Below are 24,197 nucleotides of genomic sequence, written 5' to 3'. Positions count from 1 at the left end.
ATCATTTATTTAGTGAGGTTTTGATAGGTGGGGCAAGGAGAGTGTCTCTATAAGCTGCTCTCGTCGGTCTAGATGTAATATGTGGTTGTAATGGGATGTTGAGTTCTAGTGGAATGAGCTTGTGTATAGATTTGTGAATGATTGTGAGAACTTTATATGAGACTCTAAACTTGATAGGGAGCCAGTGTAGGTTCCTTATTTGGGGGTAATGTGGTTTCTTTTGTTGGACCTAGTCAGAATCCTGGCTGAAGCGTTCTGAAGCATTTGTAGTGGTTTTATGGTGTTGGCTGGGAGGCCTAGTAGAAGGGAGTTGCAATAGTCGATTTTTGAGAAAATGATTGCTTGAAGAACTGATCGGTAGTCTTGGAAGTGGAGGAAGGGTCTGAGGCGTTTCAGGACTTGTAATTTAAAGAAGCCATCCTTCGTGGTGTTAATAAATCTCTTTAGGTTTAATTGATTGTCCATGATGACTCTGAGGTTTCTGATTTGAGAGGAGAATGAAGGTTGACTGGTGGGGAGTATGTTGGACATTGCATAGTTGCTGTCCTATGAAACGAGGAGTAATTCCGTTTTGTTAGTATTAAGAATTAAGTTGATGCTCAAGAGCAGATTGATGTCTAGGAAGCAGTTGTTCTAGAATTCTAGTGTTTTTTGTAGTGATTCTGTTATTGGGATGAATATTTGGACATCGTCAGCATAGATGTAATGGGTTAATTTTAGATTGGAGAGGAGCTGGCAGAGCGGTAAAAGATAAATATTGAAGAGGGTGGGGGATAAGGAGGATCCTTGAGGGACTCCCAGAGAAGCGTGGACAGGGTGTGATTCGTTATTGTTAACACTGACCTTGTAGAATCTGTTATGTAGAAAGGATTTGAACCAGCTGAGAGCCGTGCCTTTAATGCCTATATCAGATAGCCGGTCCAGAAGTGTTGAGTGGTTTACCGTGTCGAACGCGGCCGATAGATCAAGGAGGATGAGTAGACCGGGTTGTTTTTTATCCAGATTCAACAGTATTGAGTCTGTTAGAGAGATTAAAAGCGTTTCTGTGTTTCGGGTTTTACGGAAGCCGAACTGAGAGGGGGCTAGTATTTGGTTATCTTCAAAGATATTCTGAGAGTTGCTTATTAACAATTTTTTCTAGGATTTTGGAAATGAAGGGGAGTTTGGCAATTGGACGGTAGTTGGCAGGATCATCGGGAGACAGGTTGGGTTTTTTCAGGAGTGGTTTAAGAATTGCGAGTTTTAAAGAGTCCGGTACTGATCCTTGTATTAGAGAACAGTTGATGATGTTGTCAATTGGTTTGATGATTGTTTTTGAGCTGGCGATGAGTAGGTTCGCGGGGATCATGTCAGTGGGGTGCGAGGCAGGTTTGAGCTTCTTTAGGATTGTTTCAACCTCTAAGGAGGATGTTGGCTCGAAGTTTTCCAGACTAATGGTCCGTTGAGTGTTAGTGTAGTATGATGGTGGAGGAAGAAGGGCCTTTTTGGAAATTAAAGGTCTAATCAGATCTGTGATTTTTTTCTTAAAGTACGTGGCTAGTTCTGATGCTTTACTGACCACTTGGTCGTCTGGGATAGTCGTGGGGAGAGATTTGGTGAGAGATGAGACAAGGGAGAATAAAGCTTTCGGGTCAAAGATGAAATGGTGTATTTTCTGTGAGAAGAAATCCCTCTTTGTTTGGAGGATGGATATTCGGTAGTGGTGCATGAGGGATTTGTAGGTTTCCAAGTTTGCTGGGGACGGATTTTTTCGCCATGCATGTTCAAATCTTCTAAGATCTTGTTTCAGTTATTTTAGTTGAGGGGTGTACCAGGGTGTCCTGTTCTTTAACTTAGAGTTGAGAGTTTTTGAAATTAAAGGGCACGTTTGGTCTGCTACATTCTTGGTTATTTTGTTCCAGGAGGCTTTGGCTGAATTTGCATCCGTGAGGTCTAGTTTGTCTAATGCAGATGATAGTATAGGGTTGAGAATTTCTGGGTTGCATAATTTCCTGAATTGGATTGTGGTTTTTTGTGGTGGTGTGAAAGTGGGTTGGATAAGTTTGAGAGTTGTAGTGATCAGGCTATGGTCCGACCAGGGGACTGGGGAGCAAGTCGTAGCTGAGGCAGTGGTTATACTTTCATTTATGAAGATTAGGTCCAGTGTATGACCCGCTTTATGCGTCGGATCTTTAATAATTTGTTTGAAACCCATATACTGGAGCGAAGTGAGAAAAGTTTCACAATTGGAGGATTGTGGGGATTTATCCACGTGGAGGTTAAAGTCTCCCATTATTATAGCGGGGATATCTGAGTTGATGTGTTTGGCTAGGAGTTCGATCAGAGGAGACGGGTCCGATTCTAGGCTTCCTGGGGGGGCATAGGTGAGGCCGATTTGAAGGTGTTTAGATTTGAAAAGAGCGAATTCTAGTGAGGTAGATGAGTTTGAATACTGTAAAGATAGCCCTAGCTCCTTTTTTGTGGCTAGTAATAAACTGCCACCTCTTTTTTTGAGTCTGGGGATCGAGAAGATGTTGTAAGCATGTGTGGGGAGTTGGTTGATTAGAGCCGTGTCTTCTAGTTTCAGCCATGTTTCAGTAATTGCGCAGCAAACCGGATTTGATTCTGTTAGATAGTCGTAGAGGAGATGAGATTTTTTTGTGAGTGATTGTGCATTGATTAGTGTTAATGAGAGTAGCGTGAGGCCTAGCAGTTGGTATAGTGGTGATGTCATGATAGGGATGATTCTTTTTTGAATGAAGTTGGGATTGGTGTGGTCTTTTACTGAGTTTCTCCTTTGGTTGTAGATAATCGGTATAGTGAGTGTGTGCATGAAGAGTTGAGGCTGGGTGGTTGCTAGTGAAATTCCGAAGGAAATTTGTGGAAGTCTGGATGGGTGCTGTAGTCGTCTGGATGGGTGCTGTAGTCTGTATGGTCTGGATGGGTGCTGTAGTCATCTGGATGGGGTCTGTATTTATTTACAGACCTAAGTTCTTAATATCATCTGTTGTCAATTTATAATGAAAGTGTATCCAACTCTGGTGGGTAGAAGGGTTGTTTGGGTAATTGGAAATCTAAAGGTACTTCTACGAAGAAGGAATGGTATGTGGGGTAGGCATGATGATGAAAATGCAGGTTCGGTTAGGGGGAAGTCAGAAAAAGTAAAGTTATGGGAAACAGTTTTACGGTTTTTGAATAATAGTTGGTAAACTGTTGTAAGCCTGAAGTTAGGCTTGATCTTTCCTTTTCTGTTTTGAGAAGTGGGTTGGGCAGGGGAGTGTGGGGCATATTTTAAGTTAGGGCTAAGGGATATAATGGGAGGGGGTTGGGAGGTTAATCTTTTGGGCGGATAATGAATTGGTAGAGTTGGGTAAATCTTTGTTGGTTAACCTATATTGCTTTAGCTACAAACTTCTTGTCACTGTGCTATTATTTATAATTCATAAAAATGTAAGTTAAAATGTTTGGAAAATGCATACATACCAAATCTCATAAGCTTTCTTTCTCTTTGGAAAGTAGACAGAAAACAGGATATGGTATTATTATAAAGTGCACATTTTTCTATTATCAAAAAGGTTGTGTTAGAACAGAAGAAGGCAGAAGACCCTAGGAATAAGACCAAAAAAGAAAGCGATATAGCTAAATCTCAGCCAAATAGATATTTTGACAAATCTAGCTAGCATCTTGTGCTTTAAGGTCTGAAATAAGATTAGTTTTGTATGAACATTTTAATTAAGACTATAGTGCTGAACTATTGATGTCACTTGCCGAAGGGACTAAGATCGGACAAATCAAAAAATGCTATCTGTTAACAGTATTTCTTAGTAATATATAGTAGTAACCTACTTACAGGCCGATACAGTACAGTGTGCTCCGGAGCACACTGTTAACCTGCCCTTGGACGCGTGTTTTCCCTTACGCCTTATTTAGTAAGGGGCGGAAAACGCGCATCCAACCCATGGCACCTAATAGCGCCCTTAACATACAAATGCATGTTGAGGGCCCTATTAGGTATGCCCGCGCGATACAGTAAGTAAAATGTGCAGCCAAGCCGCACATTTTACTTTAAGAAATTAGCACGTACCCAAAGGTAGGCGCTAGTTTCTGCCGGCACCAGGAAAGTGCACAGAAAAGCAGTAAAAACTACTTTTCTGTGCACCCTCTGACTTAATATCGCTATGATATTAAGTCGGAGGTCCCGAAGGGTGTAAAAAGTAAAAAAAAAAAAAAAAAAAAAAAAAAAAAAATTGGGCCGGCGGCTGTCGGGCCGAAAACCGGACGCTCAATTTTGCCGGTTTCCGAGCCCGTGGCTGTCAGCGGGCTCGAGAACAGACGCCGGTAAAATTGAGTGTCGGCTGTCAAACCCGCTGACAGCCGCCGCTCCGGGTCAAAAGGAGGCTCTAGGGACGCGCTAGTGTCCGTAGTGCCTCCTTTTGCCCGTTTCTACCACACCAACTAATTTGCATACTGAATCGCACGCACCGGCTAGTGGCCTGTGCACGCGCCGGGAGAGCGGGCGTTTGTCCGCTCTCCCACATTTTTACTGAATCGGCCTTTTAGTGACCAATTGTAGTAGCTGTATAGTTCCTAGAGAAAACTAGAATCGAAAGAGGGACCAGTGTGGTGTCAAAAGCTCATGTACTTTGTTCCAATGGCGTCACAACTGACACAGATTCTAATCGGTGTGTAAGTCATTCAGAGAAAGGGAGCCACATAACACTAGAGAGAGTCTCTGGAATAGCTGGCTTATAACCTGAAGTGTTTTCTGGTACAAACTCAACTTATACATACTTTCATCTCCTCCTCCATCCCATCCCTATCCCTCATCTGAGCTGCCATAGTGATTCTTCCATCCCTCCCCCCCCTTATTAACCATTGTCATGGGCAGGAAGAAACTATGAAAGGAGACAGATGTATCCATTGGTCAGTACCTGAATAACTGCAATTTTTTTTTATAGTGAATTTTAATTTATAAATTGATCCATTTGTGTTTTGCTTTATAGACTGAGAAGAATATATTCTGGTCTGTTTAAACTATATTAAAGTCCCGCCTCATCATGGATGACTTGTCAGCAGAAGACATCCAGCTGAGGGCCAACCAGGTTACTGATGAGGTAAGTTTCTTCATACTGAAGTGAAAGATGGGATAATTTCACTCTTATGCCTATCATGCACAAGAATAAAAGATCAGCCTGCTTCTGCTACCAGACAAGGAAAGAAGAGTGGAATATTCCAGCTAGAGGATTTAATGTTTCTTCACCCCGATCAGCAGTAAAACTTCAGCTGGCATTTACTGGATATAGTAGATGCCAGGTCTGGCATACTACAAATATTAAGTTAATGTAACAAATGACAGCAGTTAAAATGGAAGTGCTTACCTGTAACAGGTATTTGAGGACAGCAGAATGTCTGTCCTTACATGTGGGTTGACATCATCAGATGAGGCTTAGCGTGGAAGTTTGACTTCAAAAGTTCTAGAAACTTTGAGTATACCCTACAGGGCATGTGCAGTATGCTAAACATCCTTGCTTAGTGGGAGGGAGGCAGGGTTTTTGAGGACTGACAGACCACTATCCATGGAGAATACCTGATACAGGCAAACAACTCTTTCTCCAAGGAGAAGCAGGATGGCGGCCCTCACCATGGGGAATCGCTAGCTAAAAGTACCCCATATTGGAAAAAAAAGGGGGGTCATCAAACCAGAGCCAACAAGCAGACACTGTTTTTGGTGGCAATAAGCCATTTAAGAATTTTCTGAGGGTTTTTTTTTTTTATTTTAGATTTATATTCTGCTTTTCGCACTTTTTTCAGCACTTCAAAATGGATTACATTCAGATACTGTAGGCATTTCCCTATCCCCAGAGGGCTTACAATCTTAAGTTTTGAATGATAGAGGAAGCCTAGGGCTTCCTCTATCCCAACTCCAGCCTGGGGGCATGGAGTTGGGTTCTGCACTTCAGAATTCTCTGGACAGATTGGCCAAACCTACTGTAACATCAGAAATCCATATCCAACTAATAGTGCGATGTGTGGAGAGAGCTCCACATTATAGCCTTGCTGATCTTAGATGGACTACCAACACTGCCTTGGCTCTGATATGAACCTTGACATGCCTCCTTCCCATCCAGTTCATGCCTGCATGGACAAATCAGACTGAGATGCAATTCATTAGCTAATTAGAAGGTATGTGCTTGGCATCAGCAATTCCAGGTTTGTTGGTATCGGAAGAGATTACGCTTGGTGGACTTTCTAAGATCTTCAGGCCGCATCATGTAAAAGACCAAGGCTTTCTTGCAGTCCAAACCCTCTGGGCCGACTCCATCTTGTTTATATCCTTTCAAAAGGATATAAACAAGATGGCGTCTGTCCGAGGCTGGCTACTGAAATGGTCAGTGGTCTTTATTCTAAAACCTATGGGGATAGACTTTAGATCTAAACATGTATTCCCTAGAGGAAAGGAAAGAGAGGGGAGATATGATAAAGACATTCAAATATCTCAAAGATTTCCATGCATAGGAGGTAAGCCTTTTTTTCAATGGAAAGGAGGCTCTAGAACGAGGAGTCATGAGATGAGGTTGAAAGGGGGTTGACTCAGGAGTAATCTTAGGAAATATTTCTTTAGAGAGGGTGGTGGATGTGTGGAACAGCCTCCCAGTAGAAGTGGTGGGGATAAAACTGTATCTGAATTCAAGAAAGCATGGGATAATTACGGGGGATCTCCAAGGAAGTGAGGAGAATTAAATTGCTAAATTAATTGGATGGATGGGCTGACTGGATGGGCCTTACGGTCTTTTTCTGCCACAGTGTTTCTATGTAGCACTTAATCACCTTTGTGGACATGTGACACTACCTTAGGCAGGAACTTAGGATGTGTGTGCAGAACCACCCTATTGTGAAAAAAACTTGGCATAAATTAAATAAATCACTAGGGGCTAGAGCTCACTTCTGCTGAAGTAACTGCCATCGAAAATATGACCTTCCAGATCAGATAATTCAGTTTGGAGATGTCTATAGGCTCAAAATTAGTTTTCATCAGTTTGGTCAATACCAAGACTGTAGCAGGAGGCTTGTTGGGAGGCTTGAAGTGAAGAGGGTCCTGCTTGAAATGGACAACTAAAGACTGAACAGAGTTGGGTTTACTTTCTATTTACTGGTGGCAAGTGCCAGTTGCACTGAGGTTATCCCTAACTGAGTTGATCTTAAGACTGACTTGGATGTAGAACAGGGGTAGACAATTGTGGTCTCAGAGTGCCTCAGACAAACCTGGTTTTCTGGATATCCATAGTGAATATGTATACAAGAGATTTGCATGCACTGCCACCACTATATGCAGATACATCTTATGCATATTCATTATGGATATCCTGAAAACCAGACCTGTTTGTGGCATGCCAGTGCTGGAGTTTCCTATCCGTAATGTAAAAGGTAATCCAGCTGTTTTTTATGAGGAGCAGAAGAAAAAGGATCTAGGGCAAACTTACTCCACTCTAACCCATAGGACTTCCTCTTGGAATCCTTCCTGAAAGCCCAAAGAATGACATATCCTCAGGAAAATCTAGGTGTTGTAGAACTGTTTCAACATACTGGTTGTGAGGGCCAGGGATCCGATATTGGGTTGACCCAACAGCCCTCAAACTTGAGTGATGAGTGTTGAGGAATTCCCTAGACTGACTAGATTCCTGATGGACATTTCCGGCAGGAGTGAAATAAATACTGTCTTAGCCAATAAGAGTGCTATGAGAATCATAATTCTCTGGTCTCTTCTGAGTTTTACTAAGGGCCTTACCACTAGAGGAATTGGAGGATACATATACCTCAGTTCTGGGCATAGGCTAGCTTTCCTTGTGTCCCCCTTCTGGAGCAGAAGAGTGGGATATTTCTATTCAAAGAAGATGCAAACAGGTTTAGCACAGGTGTGCCCCACTTATGGAATATCTGGTTTGCTAACTCCCTTGTCCAGGGACCATTCTTGGGATTCCAGAACATTCTCCTCACCTGCCATGTATGTGGTTCTGAGGACCATTCCTGGTGAAATGGCCCAATCCCACATCTGGACAGTCCCCTAACACAGTAAATATGGTCCTGTTCCTCTGTGCTTGCTGATGTAGAATATTGCTACTTGGTTGCCCACCTGGACGAGGATAACTTTGTTGGCTAACCAATCCCCAAAAGCCTTTGTAGCATATAGTACAACAATTAGCTTTAGAAAATTTATCTGAAGCTTTTCCTGAGCAGACCAAAGGCCCTGGGTGCAGTCTCTCCACATGGGCTACCCAGCCCAGGTTTGATGCCTCCATGGTTAGGGCAATTTGTACTGGAGAAATTTGAAAGGGTCCCCCTAGTAAGATTGCAATGAACCAGCCATCAATGAACAGAGTCCTTCAGAAGCTGGGTGATGTGGATACTGTCCCAAAGATCTCAAGAGGCTTGATTCCACTGGATGGTTTGATGCCATGAAGCCCAATTTGTTTGTATGTTGATGGTGTGGACCTGGATCTTGCCCAGCTAGCAGACAAGGCCTCAGAGTGGAGCACTTAACTGTTGAGGTCTAGACCACGATGAACTTCTGCGCCTTGGAAAAACTTCTTCCCCTCATGAGCTGGAGATTAGCAGTGATGGCAGTGATTCCCGATGTTGATTCCCCTCCAGAGACCGGCATCACTGTCTTTCCACTGGGTGCCAAGAAGAATTCCATCAGGGGCTGGACATCCATCTGTAGAGACGGATGCCAGTGCATCAATGCTCAGTATCTTATGATCCAGGGTCTCCTGGATCGTCTTGTCAGCACCTCAAAAATTGTCGATACCAGTACGGTCTGGGTGGCAGGAGGAGAGGCTTACATCTTCCTGGAACACCAGAGACTTATTGATGGCTGACACCGGGATCCTCAGACTGACACATTTCTTGGGAATGCATTGAGGATAAACTCTGCTCTCAAGGAAATGCTTCAGGGAAGCTGAAGCTGCTGCCAGAATGTCCCCCGCTCCCAGCATTGTTAATCAACAAAGATCAATGTCGAGGTTTCTTGATCTTCACCTGATGCACATCAATGAAGCTCTGCGATGTCTGTAGCAAACAGGCTGAACCCTTTGGGTGGGAGGAGCCAGGTGGTGTCCTAGCTGGTACTTGATGCCAGGAGGGATCGAAGCACTGTATAACTCCTGGGTTCCTTGATGTTGATGCCTTCTCTGCTGATTATAGATGGGCCGGACTTATGATACTCTAAGTACTTATCCATGTGGTCAGGCCAGGAATGATGCCCCATAGAGGTCAGTCATGGTAAGACCCTGGGCAAAGGAATCATCTAGCATGGGGATTCATAACAAACATGATCTTTTTGTACAGGGGGGTACTTTTCAAAACCACTTGCTTTCTTACACTGAGGCACTGGTTGAAAAATTAACATAGTAAAATCAGATGACTTGATGTTGGAAAATTGCAACTGATGCTGCCTCAATGCACCAGTGACACAGCCAACGAAAAAGGAAAAAAAAAACTTAACCTAAAAATGACTAAGAGGTGAGAGAAGATGACTGGGCCCAAGTCAAACTTCTGTGCCGGGCTCTATCTGATGATGTCACTCCATGTGTGAGTCTGCTGGAAAAGCAGGATATGCAGTAAATAAACAATGATGTGAGGACTACCATCCTGTTTGGCCTCAGAAAAAGATCAATTGGTCCGTCTAGTTTGCCTTGTTGAAATCTTTCTTCTCTGGCTCTCTCCTCCTTTGGATAGATAAGCATATAAATGCCTATACATAAACCAATACCAGCTGCCTCCCATTCCTTTTATCCAGACTCTCAACCTTGTACCTAGCACTGCTCTTTATCTGTCCCAAGATGTTTAAATTCCACCACAGTGCTGGCCTCTGCAGGTAGGCTATTCAGGCCTTGTCTTCCACTTTGGTTCTTACAAGACCTATATTTAATCGAACACCTATACCCCTACTAATATTTTACTGCCAAGTTTTGTGATAACCCACTTAGCCACCAAAACTAGTGAGGCTGTTATCTGAAATATCTGGCCATTCTGTGCTTGTTGATATTATGGATATAATCATGGTCAGTTCTTGCAGTTACCATGCAAGTTACCCCAATCTTTTTGAGAACCTGATGCCAGCCATATCTCTGTTAAGATTACATCCATGGCTGCTTTGTAGGTTACCCCCTGCATTCTTGGAAGTCCAGTGCAGCCATACCACTACTCTGCCCATTGATTGTATTTTCTTCTTTTGGTCCCCTAAAGTTTCCTATGATTGAGCAAACATTCAAAACCCTGATATTTTTGTTTATTCCTCCCCTGCCCTTACCATTCTACTCTGTATCTGTCTGAAGCATGTTTAGATTTATGTCAAAGTTTTGGTTGCCAGAACTGCTAATTTGAAAATAAGAAAACCATATTGTTGGTGCATATTCGTTTGAACTGATCAACAATCAGGAAGCCCTTGGATGAAGATACTTAGGCTCTGGGCTAATGAACCTGAAAGTAGCCACAGAGCACGACTTCCGATATCTGCCTGATCATCCTTGCAGAATTCCTGGATGTAGTTAAACAATCTAACTGCACCCAGCTGCCATTCCCTAAGTACTACAACCACATGCATGTGCAGCTTAATTTCAGAAATTCATTTCCATAGGTGTGTTTAGGAGGGCAACCCAGTTGTGTGGTTTTCAGTGTAGACTTTGTAGTTTGATACCTTTCAATGGTCAATATGCTAATTTGTTTTAGATACTACTTATGTGCTTTTTTTGTTTTGATTTATGATGATGTATATTATTGACTATTCAGATAACTCATTTGTGTGTTTGCTGATCTTTACCCTGCACGTGATTACTGACTGTACTTTTATATTGTAAATCATTATGAGCATGGGTTGGAAAAGTGATCCACAACTGTAAATAAGTATAAGAATACTAACATATTAGTGACAGTATAGGTCTCTTCCAAGGGGTCCCCTAACATCTGTAGAAGTAAAATGTATCCAGAACTGTTGTATTTAACATCTTTTGAGGATTCTTATGTTGATTCAATGAAAGTTATCACAAATTGTGGAGTCCCAATTTTTTCCAGGAGCCATTTAGCTGTTAGAACTCTAGTTGCCATGTACTTCAACAAGCCCTAATTTCTTGTTCATATAAGAGAGTTAATAAGAGGCATATTTTTCACACAAAGCTTGTAGTAACTTGGTGATAGCGGCTTGGGAAACAACCAGAAGGAATAAGGAGGCAGACTCTGGCAGAAAGAAAGAAAAGTCAAACAAACAAATGCAACTCACCTTAAGTTCATATAGCACACAGACATCACACATAACAGGTCTTTGCATAGAATGGGTTCCTGCCTGCTCAGTGGGGCCTCTTTAACCCTTCTAGGCCCTGAGTTCTTATACACTGGTGAGGAGCTCCTCTCTTCACCTAGGTTTCCTTATGGGTCTGGATCATAAGGAAGACTGAGCGAGACCCTTAAGGTAGGTAGTTTGAGGGAGTTTCCCTCACATACCATTCCCCTCGGCTCACCCTTAATTCGGTCGAATGCCTGCCTGTACCAGGGACACCTCTCAGGACAGGAAATCCACATTGGTGTTTTCTTTTCCTGCCCTATGGTGTGATGTGGGTTTTTTGTTTTTTTTTGTTTGTTTTTAGTTGAAGGGCTGTAGGGCTAGGAATTCTCATCACCCATGCATTGCACTCCTTATTTCTTTTAATTCAAAGGTGGACCATTTTATGAGAGTAAACTGCTGTCCCAGTGGATAATAGCTCAAGGCCTCTAAGGCTCACTTGACTGGTAAGGCCTCCTTCGTGACTGTTGAATAATGTCTTTCCCATGGCATCAGCTTCCAGCTAATGTATGCCATAGGATGTTCTAAGGTAATCCTGCACTCTGAGATCATAGTCTTCAAGGTTCTGCCCAGTGTTTACTTTTATCTTCCCAAGTTTCCCGAGCTACGTCCAAAATTCCTTTTGGCCTCCTCCCATACAGTAATTCAAAAGGGGAAAACCCCATTGAGTTCTGGGGTACTTCCTGGATTGTGAACAACACAGAGGGCAGTAAGGAGTCCCAGTTCTTGCCATGTTCATCCACAAATTTCCTCAACATTTGCTTGAGTATTAGTTGAAGCGCTCAATGAGTCTGGATTATCCAAGGGAAAGAGTTCTGGAAAATCCAATTCTTCATTGTCTTGGTTGGATGTACCCATTGTGAGATGGTTCCAGAGGCTCTTTAAAGTTTGGACAGTCCTGTCCTATGACCACTGGGTAGGGTAGCCAAGGAAGAACTCCCACCTCAATTTTGTCTTGGCCGACTGGAGTATTCATTTGTGCCTGCCTTGTTGGATACTGCTGTTTGTCCATGTATATGCATGCCAGGGTCACTACTCTGTCGTCGTCAATCTGGACTTGCCTCAGTAACTCTTCGAGCATTTTCACACTGATTTCACTGATGCTTGGGTTGGAATGCCATGTATTGTTAAACTGTAATCATAAAATTAGAGACTCTCTGGTCAGAACAAACACACAATTTACAAAAGTGTGGGGCCACGGCATTAGAATCCATCTTCCCCATGGGAACAGTCTCTGGCAAAATGGCCACTTTCTCCACAGCTGAAACATGGCAGTCCGATTGAGTGCTGTGGTTGAAGTCAAAAGTCTGGCCGGACCTGTGCTACTGGTTGTTGGGGCTCTGGCTCTTAGCACACTGTTGTTCACAACCCAGGTCAAATGGCTTTTCTGGGAATTGTGGTGACTGAGGCATAATCTGAGCCAGATTAATAGGCCTCTGCTGCTTCCAGCACCTTTTCAACGTAAGGTTTGGGTGTCTGCAGACCCACTGCCACGTAGACTGTTCTAGACTGTCTAGGAGCTGTTCAACAGAATCGATTTGGCTACCTCCTCCCCAGTCTTCCCTTCAGAGTGAAGCCACTTCCAAGTGACATCTTTGTCTGTGTAATAGGTTCCTTGGGTTTTCTCCAGCCTGTAGGTCTCCCTGCCGAAATTGCTATTAGTAGGCTTCTGGGGTTGGTCCCGCCTTCTCTCGAAAGGTGGCCTTGACTTCCTTGTATGTGGCCCTCCCTTCTGGATTGGTGGTTTAGAAGGCACCTTGAATACTCCCAAGTGAGTAGATTCCCCAGATAGGTAACCCACCTGTCCTCTGGCCAGTCTACAGTCGAGCTGTGCGTTCAAAGCGTTTCAGGAAACAATCGGGGTCATCTTCTGGGGTAGTGTTGATGAAGTGGGAGTTTGCTTATCTTGTGCTATCTGTGTTAGCACCATATGCTGCTGAATCACCTGCTCTCACAATGCCTACTGCTGACCAGTTTGCATTTGTAGAGTGTTATGTAATTGTTGCTGACCTGGATCACCTGCTCCATTTTCCCTGCTTATTGAGTTGCCTCCAAACTATTTACTTCTAGGGAAAGGAGTGTTTGGGGGGGGAACGACAAAAAAATCCTGCTGGCCTGTCTGGCACTTACTCATTGCTTGACCCCTGACTATACTGGCAGGGCTAGCCCCCTTGGCCTGTTATATGAAGGATGAGTGAGTGGAACTGGCAGGGACCAGGAAAAAGAAAACTTTCTCAGGGGTTTTGGGAGTATTTTTCTTCTGCCACTACGGCTGTGGGCTCTTGCCTGGGCTTCCTGATTAAGCAAGAGATCCCACAACTACCACCATATGTGGTAACTTGGTGATAGTGTCTTGGGAAATGGCCAGAAGGAATAAGGAGGCAGACTCTGGCTGTTTCCTTTATGTGCAGTTTATTTAGAGAGAGAAAAGTCAAACAAATGCAGCTTACCTTAAGTACAGGTAGCACACATTCATCACATATTGCAGGTTTTTGCATAGAATGGGTTCCTGTTTGCTCTGCAGGGCCTTTCTAACCCTTCTAGGCCCTGAATTCCTATACACTGGTGAGGGGCTCCTCCTTTCACCCAGGATTCCTTGTGGGTGTGGATCTTAAGGAAAACTGGGTAGAGAGGTGTGCTCTGTCCCTTAAGGTGGTTTGAGGGCGGTTCATATAGATTCTCAGAGCTGTTAGTATTGCATGCTGCTATTACATCAGTCTGAATCTACAAACTGAAGGCCCTATTTACTAAGCAGTTTTTCTGTTCACACGAAATAGGAGAAAATCTTTATAAATAACCCACTGAAATTTGAATTTGTCTATAAAGATTCTGTGTTGAGCATTGCGCGCAACTAGTTGGTGCTGTGTTTGGCTTTGTAAACCCAATCACCCTTAGTTTCCTGTTTTGAATAAAGTTGCTTCAGAGTAGAATTCTAAATTTGTTACTTTTGTTGTGAGATGAACACTGGCTAAATAAGAGAAATGTAAAATGTTCCTTAAACCTGAAGAGTTCCTCTGAATCTGTATTCCAGCAAGAGATTACTTGGATTCTGATTATATATGTGATAAGCTAGTAACAATACTTTGTCTCTCTTGTCTTTGTGCATACTAGTCTCTGGAAAGCACTCGGAGGATGCTGAACATGGCTGTAGAGGTAAGGCTGTAGCTGCAGGAATTACTGCATTCCTACACTGCCAAGTATGATCTGTGGAATAATATATTTATCAACTGTTTAAAAGTCAGCACTTTCTTTAAATAGTATAGATAAACTCAATTCAAGTTCCAAACAGATGACTGTTAAAAGATGACTAAATATGTATGCTAAAGTATGGACCCCCCCCCCCCAGAATGAGAATTTTCCTTTCCATCAGTTCCTGTTCTGTTAACTGCTATGGGTTACAGCAGTGGTCCCCAGCCCCGTCCTGGGGACCCACTAGCCAGTCGGGTTTTCAGGATATCCACAATGAATATGCATGAGAGAAAATATGCAAGTTATGGAGGCAGTGCATGCAAAGTTTCTCTCATGCATATTCATTGTGGATATCCTGAAAACCCGACTGGCTGGTGGGCCCCCAGGACAGGGTTGGGGACCACTGCATTACAGGACTATCCCCTGAAGATGTCTGAAGGCTGATAGACTGACAGGCCCTATATAGACTATGTGGTACAAATAATTCTTTTGCTTGGGAGGTATTTTTACAGTGTCACCGTGCTGGAAAAATGCTCAGATTTGAAGCAGGAAGGACGGCCACAGGGGAAAAGGGAGCAGGATTGGATCATATAATACAGGACTACACCTGGTTGGGAAAAAAACAAATTGGTATTGTATTCTCCAAGTGAATCCCCATAGTCTGGGCCCAGTTTCCTTTCATTATTTGTGAATGTCATGGGCTGAGCTAAAAGCCATGAGTCTGCATGTACTCACAGGTGAATCTAAACTATAAAATGCTAAATTATTTGTGTAGGTTAGAGGGCCCAGTCTTGTAAGTTCCATGTGCGTACAGTCTGGCTCTTTCAGATGGAGAAGAAATGGACTCCATTAGTTAATAATATGCCAGATTCATAATTCTAGACTTGTCTATGCTAATGCTTTTTTCATTATCAAAAATTACTTATCCACAAATGTGGGGGTAAATCAAATAATAAACGTGTCCAAAAACAAACACACAAGCCCTAATTTTTTTGTTGTTTCAATGTGGTTTTTTCTCTTATACTAAAATGATTTTACTTTAAATGGCTCTCACTTACATATATATATAGACCATTCTAAAGGAGTACTCAAATATGTTTCAAAAATATTTAATAGGTATATAGTGATGCTTCATAAAACTACAAGAACACCCCACGTTTGTGCCTTGCTTAATTTTTTGTTTAATCATGAGCACCACCGTCCACCCTATAGTCCTTTAATCAATTGTTCAAAAACATATTTTTATTATATATTTAAAAAAATTTTTATTTTTTTTATTTTTTTGAGAAACGTATTTAAAAAGTAAGTGTAAAGCACTAGTGTCAGAGGATTACAGGTCGCCCATTGTTCAAAACCGGAGCAAAAGTCCAAAATAACACTTATCTTTCAGTTGAAATCCTCAGGTTCCAGTGTAGTCTGTTAGCGGCACTTGCCCCAACAAGGCCAGGTTTCGAATACTCTTCATCAGGGGAAGCCACTCAAACGCTGCACACCCCAGCTTTGTCTTGTCCGTTCTTTTAAATCATAAAAAGCTCGCAAAAAGCGCTGCTCACTCCATGCTCCTCTCAAAGAAAATGGCGGACCCGCTCTCCCCTGTTCGGCGTCCCGATTTAAAGGGACTCCATCACGTGACTTAAAACATGGCTGTAATACGATGCACCTCCCCCTGGAATCAAATTCAAAGGAGGGAAAACCAGTCAATCTGATCATTCAAACCAATGGGCGCTTCAGTTTTTAATTTGAATATCCAATATTGTTCCCTCCGATTCAATGTTATCCTTACATCATCCCACATTGTTTTCTTTCTGACTTGTTCAATTACTGTCCATTTCAAATCATCAAAACTATAACCATGTTCAACACAATGGTTTACCAATGGTGCTGTCAAAACTCTGTTGTTAATGCGGGACCTATGCTCCATTAAACGAATCTTAATAGACCGACTTGTCCGTCCTATGTACACCTTAGAGCACTTACAAATTATGGCATATACCACATTCTTTGATATACAGTTAGTTGCCGCTCTATTTTACTGTATATCCTGTATTGATATCAGTCCAACAATTCCCTTCAATGGTATTGGCACAAACTGAACAGCTCCCACACTGTTTATGTTCTCCTCTATTTTCAAGAGAATGATGGTCGTTATTCAAACTGGCCCGAACTATCTTATCTCTTATATTAGAGCCTCTACTTGTCGCAAACAATGGTAAATCCTCAAAAACCTTGTGGAGCCCCAATACATGCCAATGTCTTTTAACGGAGTTAATCAAAGCCGTAGTAGAAGTACTTTGCTGTAACACAAAGACTAATTGTTCCTGTGATCTTCGTTCCTGGTATGTGAGAAGCTGTGCCCGGTCGCTGTACTTCGATCTCTTGTAAGCTTGTCTAATGATTTTAGTAGGATAACCGCGATCCTTAAATTTTTTAGTAAGCGCCGCCTGTTTTTCAAATTCTATATTGGACGAACAGATTATTTTAATCCGAAAGAATTGGGATATTGGAAGCCCCTTTTTAAAAGCTGCCGAATGATGGCTATGATATCTCAACAGATTATTTCTATCTGTTGGCTTCCTATTCACTGTGGTAACTATTCGACCATCATTAATCTCAACCACTACGTCCAAATACACAATTCTGGAAACGCTGTGCTGGAATGTAAATTTCAAATTTCGATCAGCACCATTGATCCATACTTTGAATTCCTCCAGTTTTTCTTGTGAATCCTTCCAAATGACAAAAATGTCATCAATGTATCTATACCAAACCCCAATCATAGGCCACTATTGAGACTGGTAAATGACTCTCTCTTCAAAGTCCGCTACAAATAAATTCGCGACAGCTGGAGCCAAAGAAGAACCCATGGGGATGCTATGGTTCTGATGGTAAAATTTTTCTTCAAAGCTGAAATAGTTGTTAAATATAACCAATTCAGCAAAAGTCTTTAATAATTCAGCCTTGATCCTTTTAGGTCCTTGATGAAATAATACTGCCTTATTAACAATGTCCGCGGCAGCTCGTTGTCATGTATAAAGTGAAACGATATCCATAGTCATCAGAAATATCGGAGTTCGTCCAATCTGAACTTCCCCTAATTTATTCAGAAATTGAATGGTATCCTTCAAATATGACTGTTTCATTTGGACCAGCGGTTGCAAAAACTTATCTACAAAAATTGCTGGAGGTTCCAAGACTGAACCCTTCAATGATACAATCTGTGGAATGGGTGGATCATTCAAATTCTTGGGAATCTTCGGAAGGCCATAAATCACTGGTATTCTTGGATACCATTCAATTTCAAGTGCTTTACACTTACTTTTTAAATACGTTTCTCAAAAAAATTTAAAAAATATATAATAATGTTTGACGGTGGTGCTCATGATTAAACAAAAAATTAAGCAAGGCACAAATGTGGGGTGTTCTTATAGTTTTATGAAGCATCACTATACACCTATTAAATATTTTTGAAACATATTTGAGTACTCCTTTAGAGTGGTCTATATATATGTAAGTGAGAGCCTTTTAAAGTAAAATAATTTTAGTATAAGAGAAAAAACCACATTGAAACAACAAAAAAAATTAGGGCTTATGTGTGGGTTTTTGGACACGTTTAATGCTTTTTTCAAGCAAACTTGGCTCCCTTTTATTCAGGAGATGTCTAATTTACTGGGCAAGAGCTAATACAAACAGCCCTTCAATATAATCCACTCAAGTTGTCTAGATTAGTTGCTGGCAGTAAAATATAGCACCATAAACCATTAAGAGGAAGAAATAACTTTAAAAAGTTACCCACTGTAATTTAGAGCTTTTAGGCACCAAAGGAATTGTTTTCTCTGGGGTGGTGCGCTAGCCTTCTGCAAAGCCTGTCAGGAAACTGCACTCTGATTGCACAGCAAAGGTCTAAAGACCTACAAGCTCTGCAGCACCTAGAGGAAAGAAGAAGTGATAGAGAAAATAACTTTTTTTTTTAAATTAGTTTCTGATTAGAAAAGCAGATATCTCTAATTAAACGATATTTGGATTTAATAATCCACTTTTCCAAATGTCAGCACAAGGCAAGTTACAATTCAGGTAAGTCTCTGCCCCTGAGAGGGCTTACAATCTAAGTGCCTGATTCACTAAAGGTTTTTCCCATAGACATAAAATGGGAGAAAAGCCTTAATGAATCTGGTCCTAAGTTTGTACCTTAGACAACAAAGAGCAAAGTGACTTACTCAAGATTGCAAAGAGCGTCCATGGGAGAAGCTGAACTTTGAATACTTGGGTCCCTGGTTCTCAGCCCACTACTATACCCCTAAGCCACTTTTCCATTCAACTATAGTACATTATAGTTTAAATGTTAAAGCTAAAGATCATTACAGCATGACTGACTTCAATTATCAAGATCAAAGTACTGTCCTAAAGTGACAGAAATTAGGATTTAAATTAACACTTTAATCGGGTTTACTGTTTCTCATTTATGAGATGGGTAAAGCAGTACTTTTAATCACCTTTTAGCTGCCTATCTGTGCCTCTTAGGCTCAACATAGCCTAGATAGTATCAGGCCACTGAAAACATCCCAAATCCACCTCCTGGAATACTACTTTCAGCCAAGGACGCTCCAGCAAATAGGGTAAGAACTATTTTATCCTGCCACCAACTGGCAGCTGAAAACCCCCCAGAAATTCACATGCTGACTACTGGTTTTAGGTAGTCAGGTAGCCATTTAATCCTTAATTTTAATTCCATCTAAATACACCATTGCATATTTCGTCTACTCTCCAAAGTTCAGCATTGGAATAGCCAAGATGTTGCCAGCTAGGAATCTGTTGCATTGGAAAAACTGTATATGAAAGATGTCTCATTAATACAGAAACAGAATATGACAGCAAGGAAACACTGCAAGGCCTAACTTATCTGCACAGTCTTCCATTCTGTTGCAATTCCATAAATCCTACTTGATCTCTGACTTAACCTTTGCTTTCCTAAGAATCTTATGCTTACGCCATGTTTCTTGAATTCAGGTACTCTTTCTCTTCCACTGGAAGATTGTCCATACAGCACCACCCCCCTTTCTGTGAAGAAAGGTTTCCTTATGTTACTCATGTATCTCCCTTCATTCAACCTCCAAATCATGGCCTGTTGGAGAACTTTCCTTTGCATTGAAAAATGCTTGCCTCTTGTCGTCATTTATATCTTTTGGGCTATATAAATCTGTCGTATCTCTTCTCTTCCTTCTGTTCTTTATTTAGATCCTTAAGTGAGGATTTAAAAATGTTGTCATCAGGTTTTGCACAACCATCCCCACCTTTCTTTTCCCATGTACTCATCTCTTTCAGCCTTCCCATTATCTGCCCTGATGCTGCAAATGGTGGCTCTAGTCATCCTGCCCTATTCTGGGCTGTAGATAGCATGGCAGCTGCTGCTGCCTGTGGGGCCAAAGATGCTGCCTTCTCCAAGCCCCTTGGATATCGCCCACCAGCCATGAAAATCCACTTGCCCTAGATAAGTTTTACTTCACAGAACTTGCGTATAATGCTGGCACTGCACCATTTTGGTAGCTCACCTGTGAGCTGTTTTCTCTTATGTTTATCTTTTTAGAAATGTGACCTCCAGAATTGGACACAATATACCCTGTGTATTTTGAATAGTGCTATAGAAGTGATTAGAAGTAATAGAACCCTATATGAGGTGGTATTTCTTATTTCTTCTTCTGGTTATACCTCTCCCTATACATGAGAGCCTCCTTCTGGGTTTCTGCTGCCTTGTTTGGAAATATTGACTTTAGCTGGTGAAGTTGGTTCATTAGTTTATTTCATCCTAAACCAAGAAATTCCATTTTTCATTGGCACTTAGTGGGACAAAGGATATTTAGAGCTTTTGTCTTGTCATGAAACAGGCATCATTCCGTCCAGGTTGGGTAGAAAAAAATGTTACCTTTTAACATCTGATTCCCCTTTGGGGAAATTTGCATCTTGGTTTTCCAGAGTGTGACTTTTAATTGCATTTTCTGCCGGTCTTCATAAAAGCAATGTTCCGTAGAGATTATGGGGGCTGAATGATGTAAGACAGTGGGCAGGGCCACCACCACAGTTTGGAGCTTTGTGATGTCACTGCATAGCATTTTTTGGTGGGAACAGCAGGAGATGCGCCATATAGATATAGACATTAGAAAGTGGATACAGATTATCTGCCTCAATGAAGATCCTGTTTAATTGCTGTTAAAACAATTAGAAAATACACATTTTATGTATGTTAGCTTTTGTTTTTGTGTGTGTATGATTGTAATCTGTGCTGAACAAGTTGTGGAATCGCAGAAATAAGATGTTTAAATAAAATCACCATAAGTAATTTAATAAACTTATTACGCTTTGATTTTTAGAATGCTTGTTTTCTATTGGTCCAAAAATAGTTATCGCCATGTATTTTTGATGTTTCATAAAATTGCCGTGTAAATGGAAATTCCTCATTTCCCCTAGGTATTTCATGATCCTCTGTCCTCCTTCCCTTCCTTTTTCCAACACAGTTTATAGAAAAGATGCCCCATTGGCTCTTTTTGTTTTAATGCTTTCAGCTAACTGTTCATGACACCCCTTCTTTTTCTGGATGCTTTTTCTTTCTTGCTTCCCGGTGAAATATTTTCTAAAGGTTTCACAGAACCTGGTTTCAGTTCCCCATACTGTGCTTTTCTGTTTAGAGTCAGGATGCTGGAATCAAGACCATTACCATGTTGGACGAACAAGGCGGTGAGTTCTGTCTGTTGAAATCAATACATAAAGATAGTGTACTAGATAGACTAGAACACTTCAATGCCATAGCCTTGTCAGTTTTTCTGAGGTTCAAAAGTAATAAATACTGCTGTTTGAGTAGGTCATGGACCCATACAGCAATGGTTCTCAGCTCAGGGACCAACTAGCCAGTCAGGTTTTCAGGATATCCACAATGAATGAGCACGAAAGATTTGCATGTATTGCATATTTATTGTGGATATCCTGAAAACCTGACTGGCTGAGTGGTCTCTGATGATGAGGTTGGGAACCACAGCCATAGACAATATGAGGCTGATGTAATCAAGTGTGCCCCATAACCCCCGCTCTAATAAGGGGATCAGCAAATCCAAAACACGTGTCCAAACTTGCGCATAGCTAATAGCACTCATCACATGTAAAATCTATGTAGATGAGGCTATTAGTTGTTACCCTGGGATGAACTAAATTACCGCTCACCCAACGAGCCCTGATTAAAGTGGCAAATTTAATGACAGCCCAAGAGCTGGCGTTAAGCCTCACCGTGCATCAAAGGCTCACAAAAAATCCACATAATCCTGCTTTCTGTGGTGCCTCCTACTTAATATCGCAACGATAGTAAGTCGGAGGAACCACAGAAAGCTGTATCATGAGAATGAATGGGGGGGGGGGGCAGGGAATCATGGGCGCATGTATATCCTGGTAGTGGGATAAAACGGATGCTTGTATTTAGTGTCTCTTCTTTTTTCATGACCTGCACACAGTCACGTTTCCTGGGCATCCAATGTCAAGGACATGCTAAGGATGCACAATTTTCCCTAGCGTGTCCTTTTTAGAGAGGCAGCTCATTTACCTATTGCATCGGGTACCCAGGGGCTATGGATATGCGCACGTTAGGAAAACAGGCGCTTAACACGAGCACCCATTTTACCGCATAATTTTATTGCATCAGCCCTATGTGTATGAAAAACCTTGGAGTACTGGCACCCGTTATCCTTCCTGTGTGTCAACCATAGAACATATTAGAGCATGGATAGGCAAATCTTGTCCCAGAGGGTTTCGAACAGGTCTGTTTTACAGAATAGCTAACACGTATGCAAATTCTTATCCCTAATTTAAATTAAGTGCTATGTTGCTGCAGAATTCAAGCATGCATAGAACTGACACAAAGGGGCTTTCCTGATTGCCCTGTCAAATTAGTCCAGACATGTGGGATATGTTCTCCTCTCCCCCCCCCCCCCCCCCCCCCCAACCAGCAGATGGAGGCAGAGAGAGGAATCTTGCACGGACATCCTTCTTCTTTCCTGTATAATCTAGAACAGCAGGGGAAGCCATCTGGTCCAGCAGGAGTGAAGTTGGACTCCTGGGGCAAAAGTCTTTCTTCAGTTTGATTTCCCAGTGGTAGTTAAGGAAACTCCTGGTCAACAGTCTATTATAACTGATCTTCCTTCCCTAGGGAATCTGGTTTCATCTGGGCCTAGGATTCACTAAACAGAGGACAACTATTGGAGAAGTCTTCCACTCTCAATTAAGAAAGCTATTAGGGGTAAAAAAACAAAAACAACAAATGCAGCAGTGCTGGAATTAGCTTAGAATGTAGAGAATGGGTGCCTGTTGGCCTGAGGTGGTGATACAGTTCATCTGCTCCTTCTCTAACTCCCCCTCCCACACCCCCTCCCCAACAGCAAACGGGTATGACAGAAAGGGGGGAAAAATGTGACTGTGCAGGGTGTGGTGACAGACGAGCATTGCCTGCTCCTCTGATGATTACATGGAAGCCCGAGAGAGGGAGCAAAAGGGAAGTTGTCAGCCGCTGATGAGGGGATTGAAAACCAGGCAGCAGCTTCTGAGCCTTGTGCGAATATGGCAACCAGATTCCCTCTGCTGTTATCTTCAGGGAACATAACCGTGGCACAATCTCTCCACTCCTCTGCTGGATCCAACTTTCCCTGTGCTGAGCCAAAGGCGCCCCTTGGGGCTAGGGGGCAGGAGTCCTCAACAGAGTTTGTGCTGATTGTGCCCAAAGCTTACTGTGAGTTGAAGGGCAGTAAGCAGAAGCCTATTTTTCTTGGTAGAATCAGAGAGTCTTTAAAATGCTCTAAATTACCATACGTTTTGTAACAGACTATGAACATTTTTTGTTCATTTTGTTTTGACTGTTTTATGTATGTTACGATATGTACATCACTTAATGCTGTAAGCAATTACCACATTTTTAATAAAGTAATAGGAAGACAGCTTAAAGTGCTTTGGACAGAGTGGATCTCTCTCCCCTGCTACCCATCAAGGAACAGGATCTGTTTCAGAAAAAGCCGTGGCTGGAGTTGGGGCAAGAGGTTTCCCAAGCTGGGTTATTTTCTTCTCTAACTGCTTGCAGTGTCCCTGTGGATGAAGGGATTCCTGGGGGGAAGCAGAGGAAGGGGGAGCTGACCTCATCTGCAGAAGAGGATTCAGAGATCAGGTTATTTTAGGAAGGAGGAGCCAAGAGATCTCATTTCAAGGGTCATGTGGTCCTTGACTGATGAAGAGCAATCTTAGCAGATGTAAAGAAGCCGGCTAAGGGGGATGAGTGGGATAATCCAGACTCAAAATTAAGAAGTCCTATGGAAGCACTGTATCCATTACAGCAGGCTGAAAAGGAACCCCTATACTAAAGGTGGATCCCTCAGGGGCTACAATTATGCAGAAAACTACCACCCCGGTAGAGAAACCCCTCTGAACAGAAAAGTGGAGACCCTGCTGAAGAAGGCATTTGATTTGGCCAACTTGTCATTACAGGCAGCCATCTGTGAAGACTGTGGCAAGAGCTTTAATTTGCTGGATCCAGTAGTCCCAGTTTGAGAGTGAAAATAAGGGATCCCAGACCATTGGTGGGGAAAGTAGCTTGTCTGGAGTCAGGGTCAGAATTACTAGCAGATACCTTATATGATCTGGTTAGGACTTTGTCCAAATAGGTGGCAACAGCAGT

General features: G+C 42.1%; 1 protein-coding gene across 1 annotated transcript in view; it reads left to right on the top strand.

Moving 5' to 3' along the window:
* SNAP23 (synaptosome associated protein 23) overlaps window positions 1-24,197 on the top strand; it is a 68,703-nt gene that overhangs the window by 12,886 nt on the left and 31,620 nt on the right. The window contains exons 2-4 of the mRNA XM_029598653.1: window positions 4,983-5,093; window positions 14,426-14,467; window positions 21,181-21,229. Of these exons, the coding sequence (XP_029454513.1) occupies window positions 5,037-5,093; window positions 14,426-14,467; window positions 21,181-21,229 (148 nt within the window). The 5' untranslated portion in view covers window positions 4,983-5,036. The remainder of the gene's footprint in view (window positions 1-4,982; window positions 5,094-14,425; window positions 14,468-21,180; window positions 21,230-24,197) is intronic.

This window comes from Rhinatrema bivittatum, chromosome 4, assembly GCF_901001135.1.
Source record: "Rhinatrema bivittatum chromosome 4, aRhiBiv1.1, whole genome shotgun sequence".
Lineage (NCBI taxonomy): Eukaryota > Metazoa > Chordata > Amphibia > Gymnophiona > Rhinatrematidae > Rhinatrema > Rhinatrema bivittatum.
This window is presented reverse-complemented; position numbering and strand designations above follow the sequence as displayed.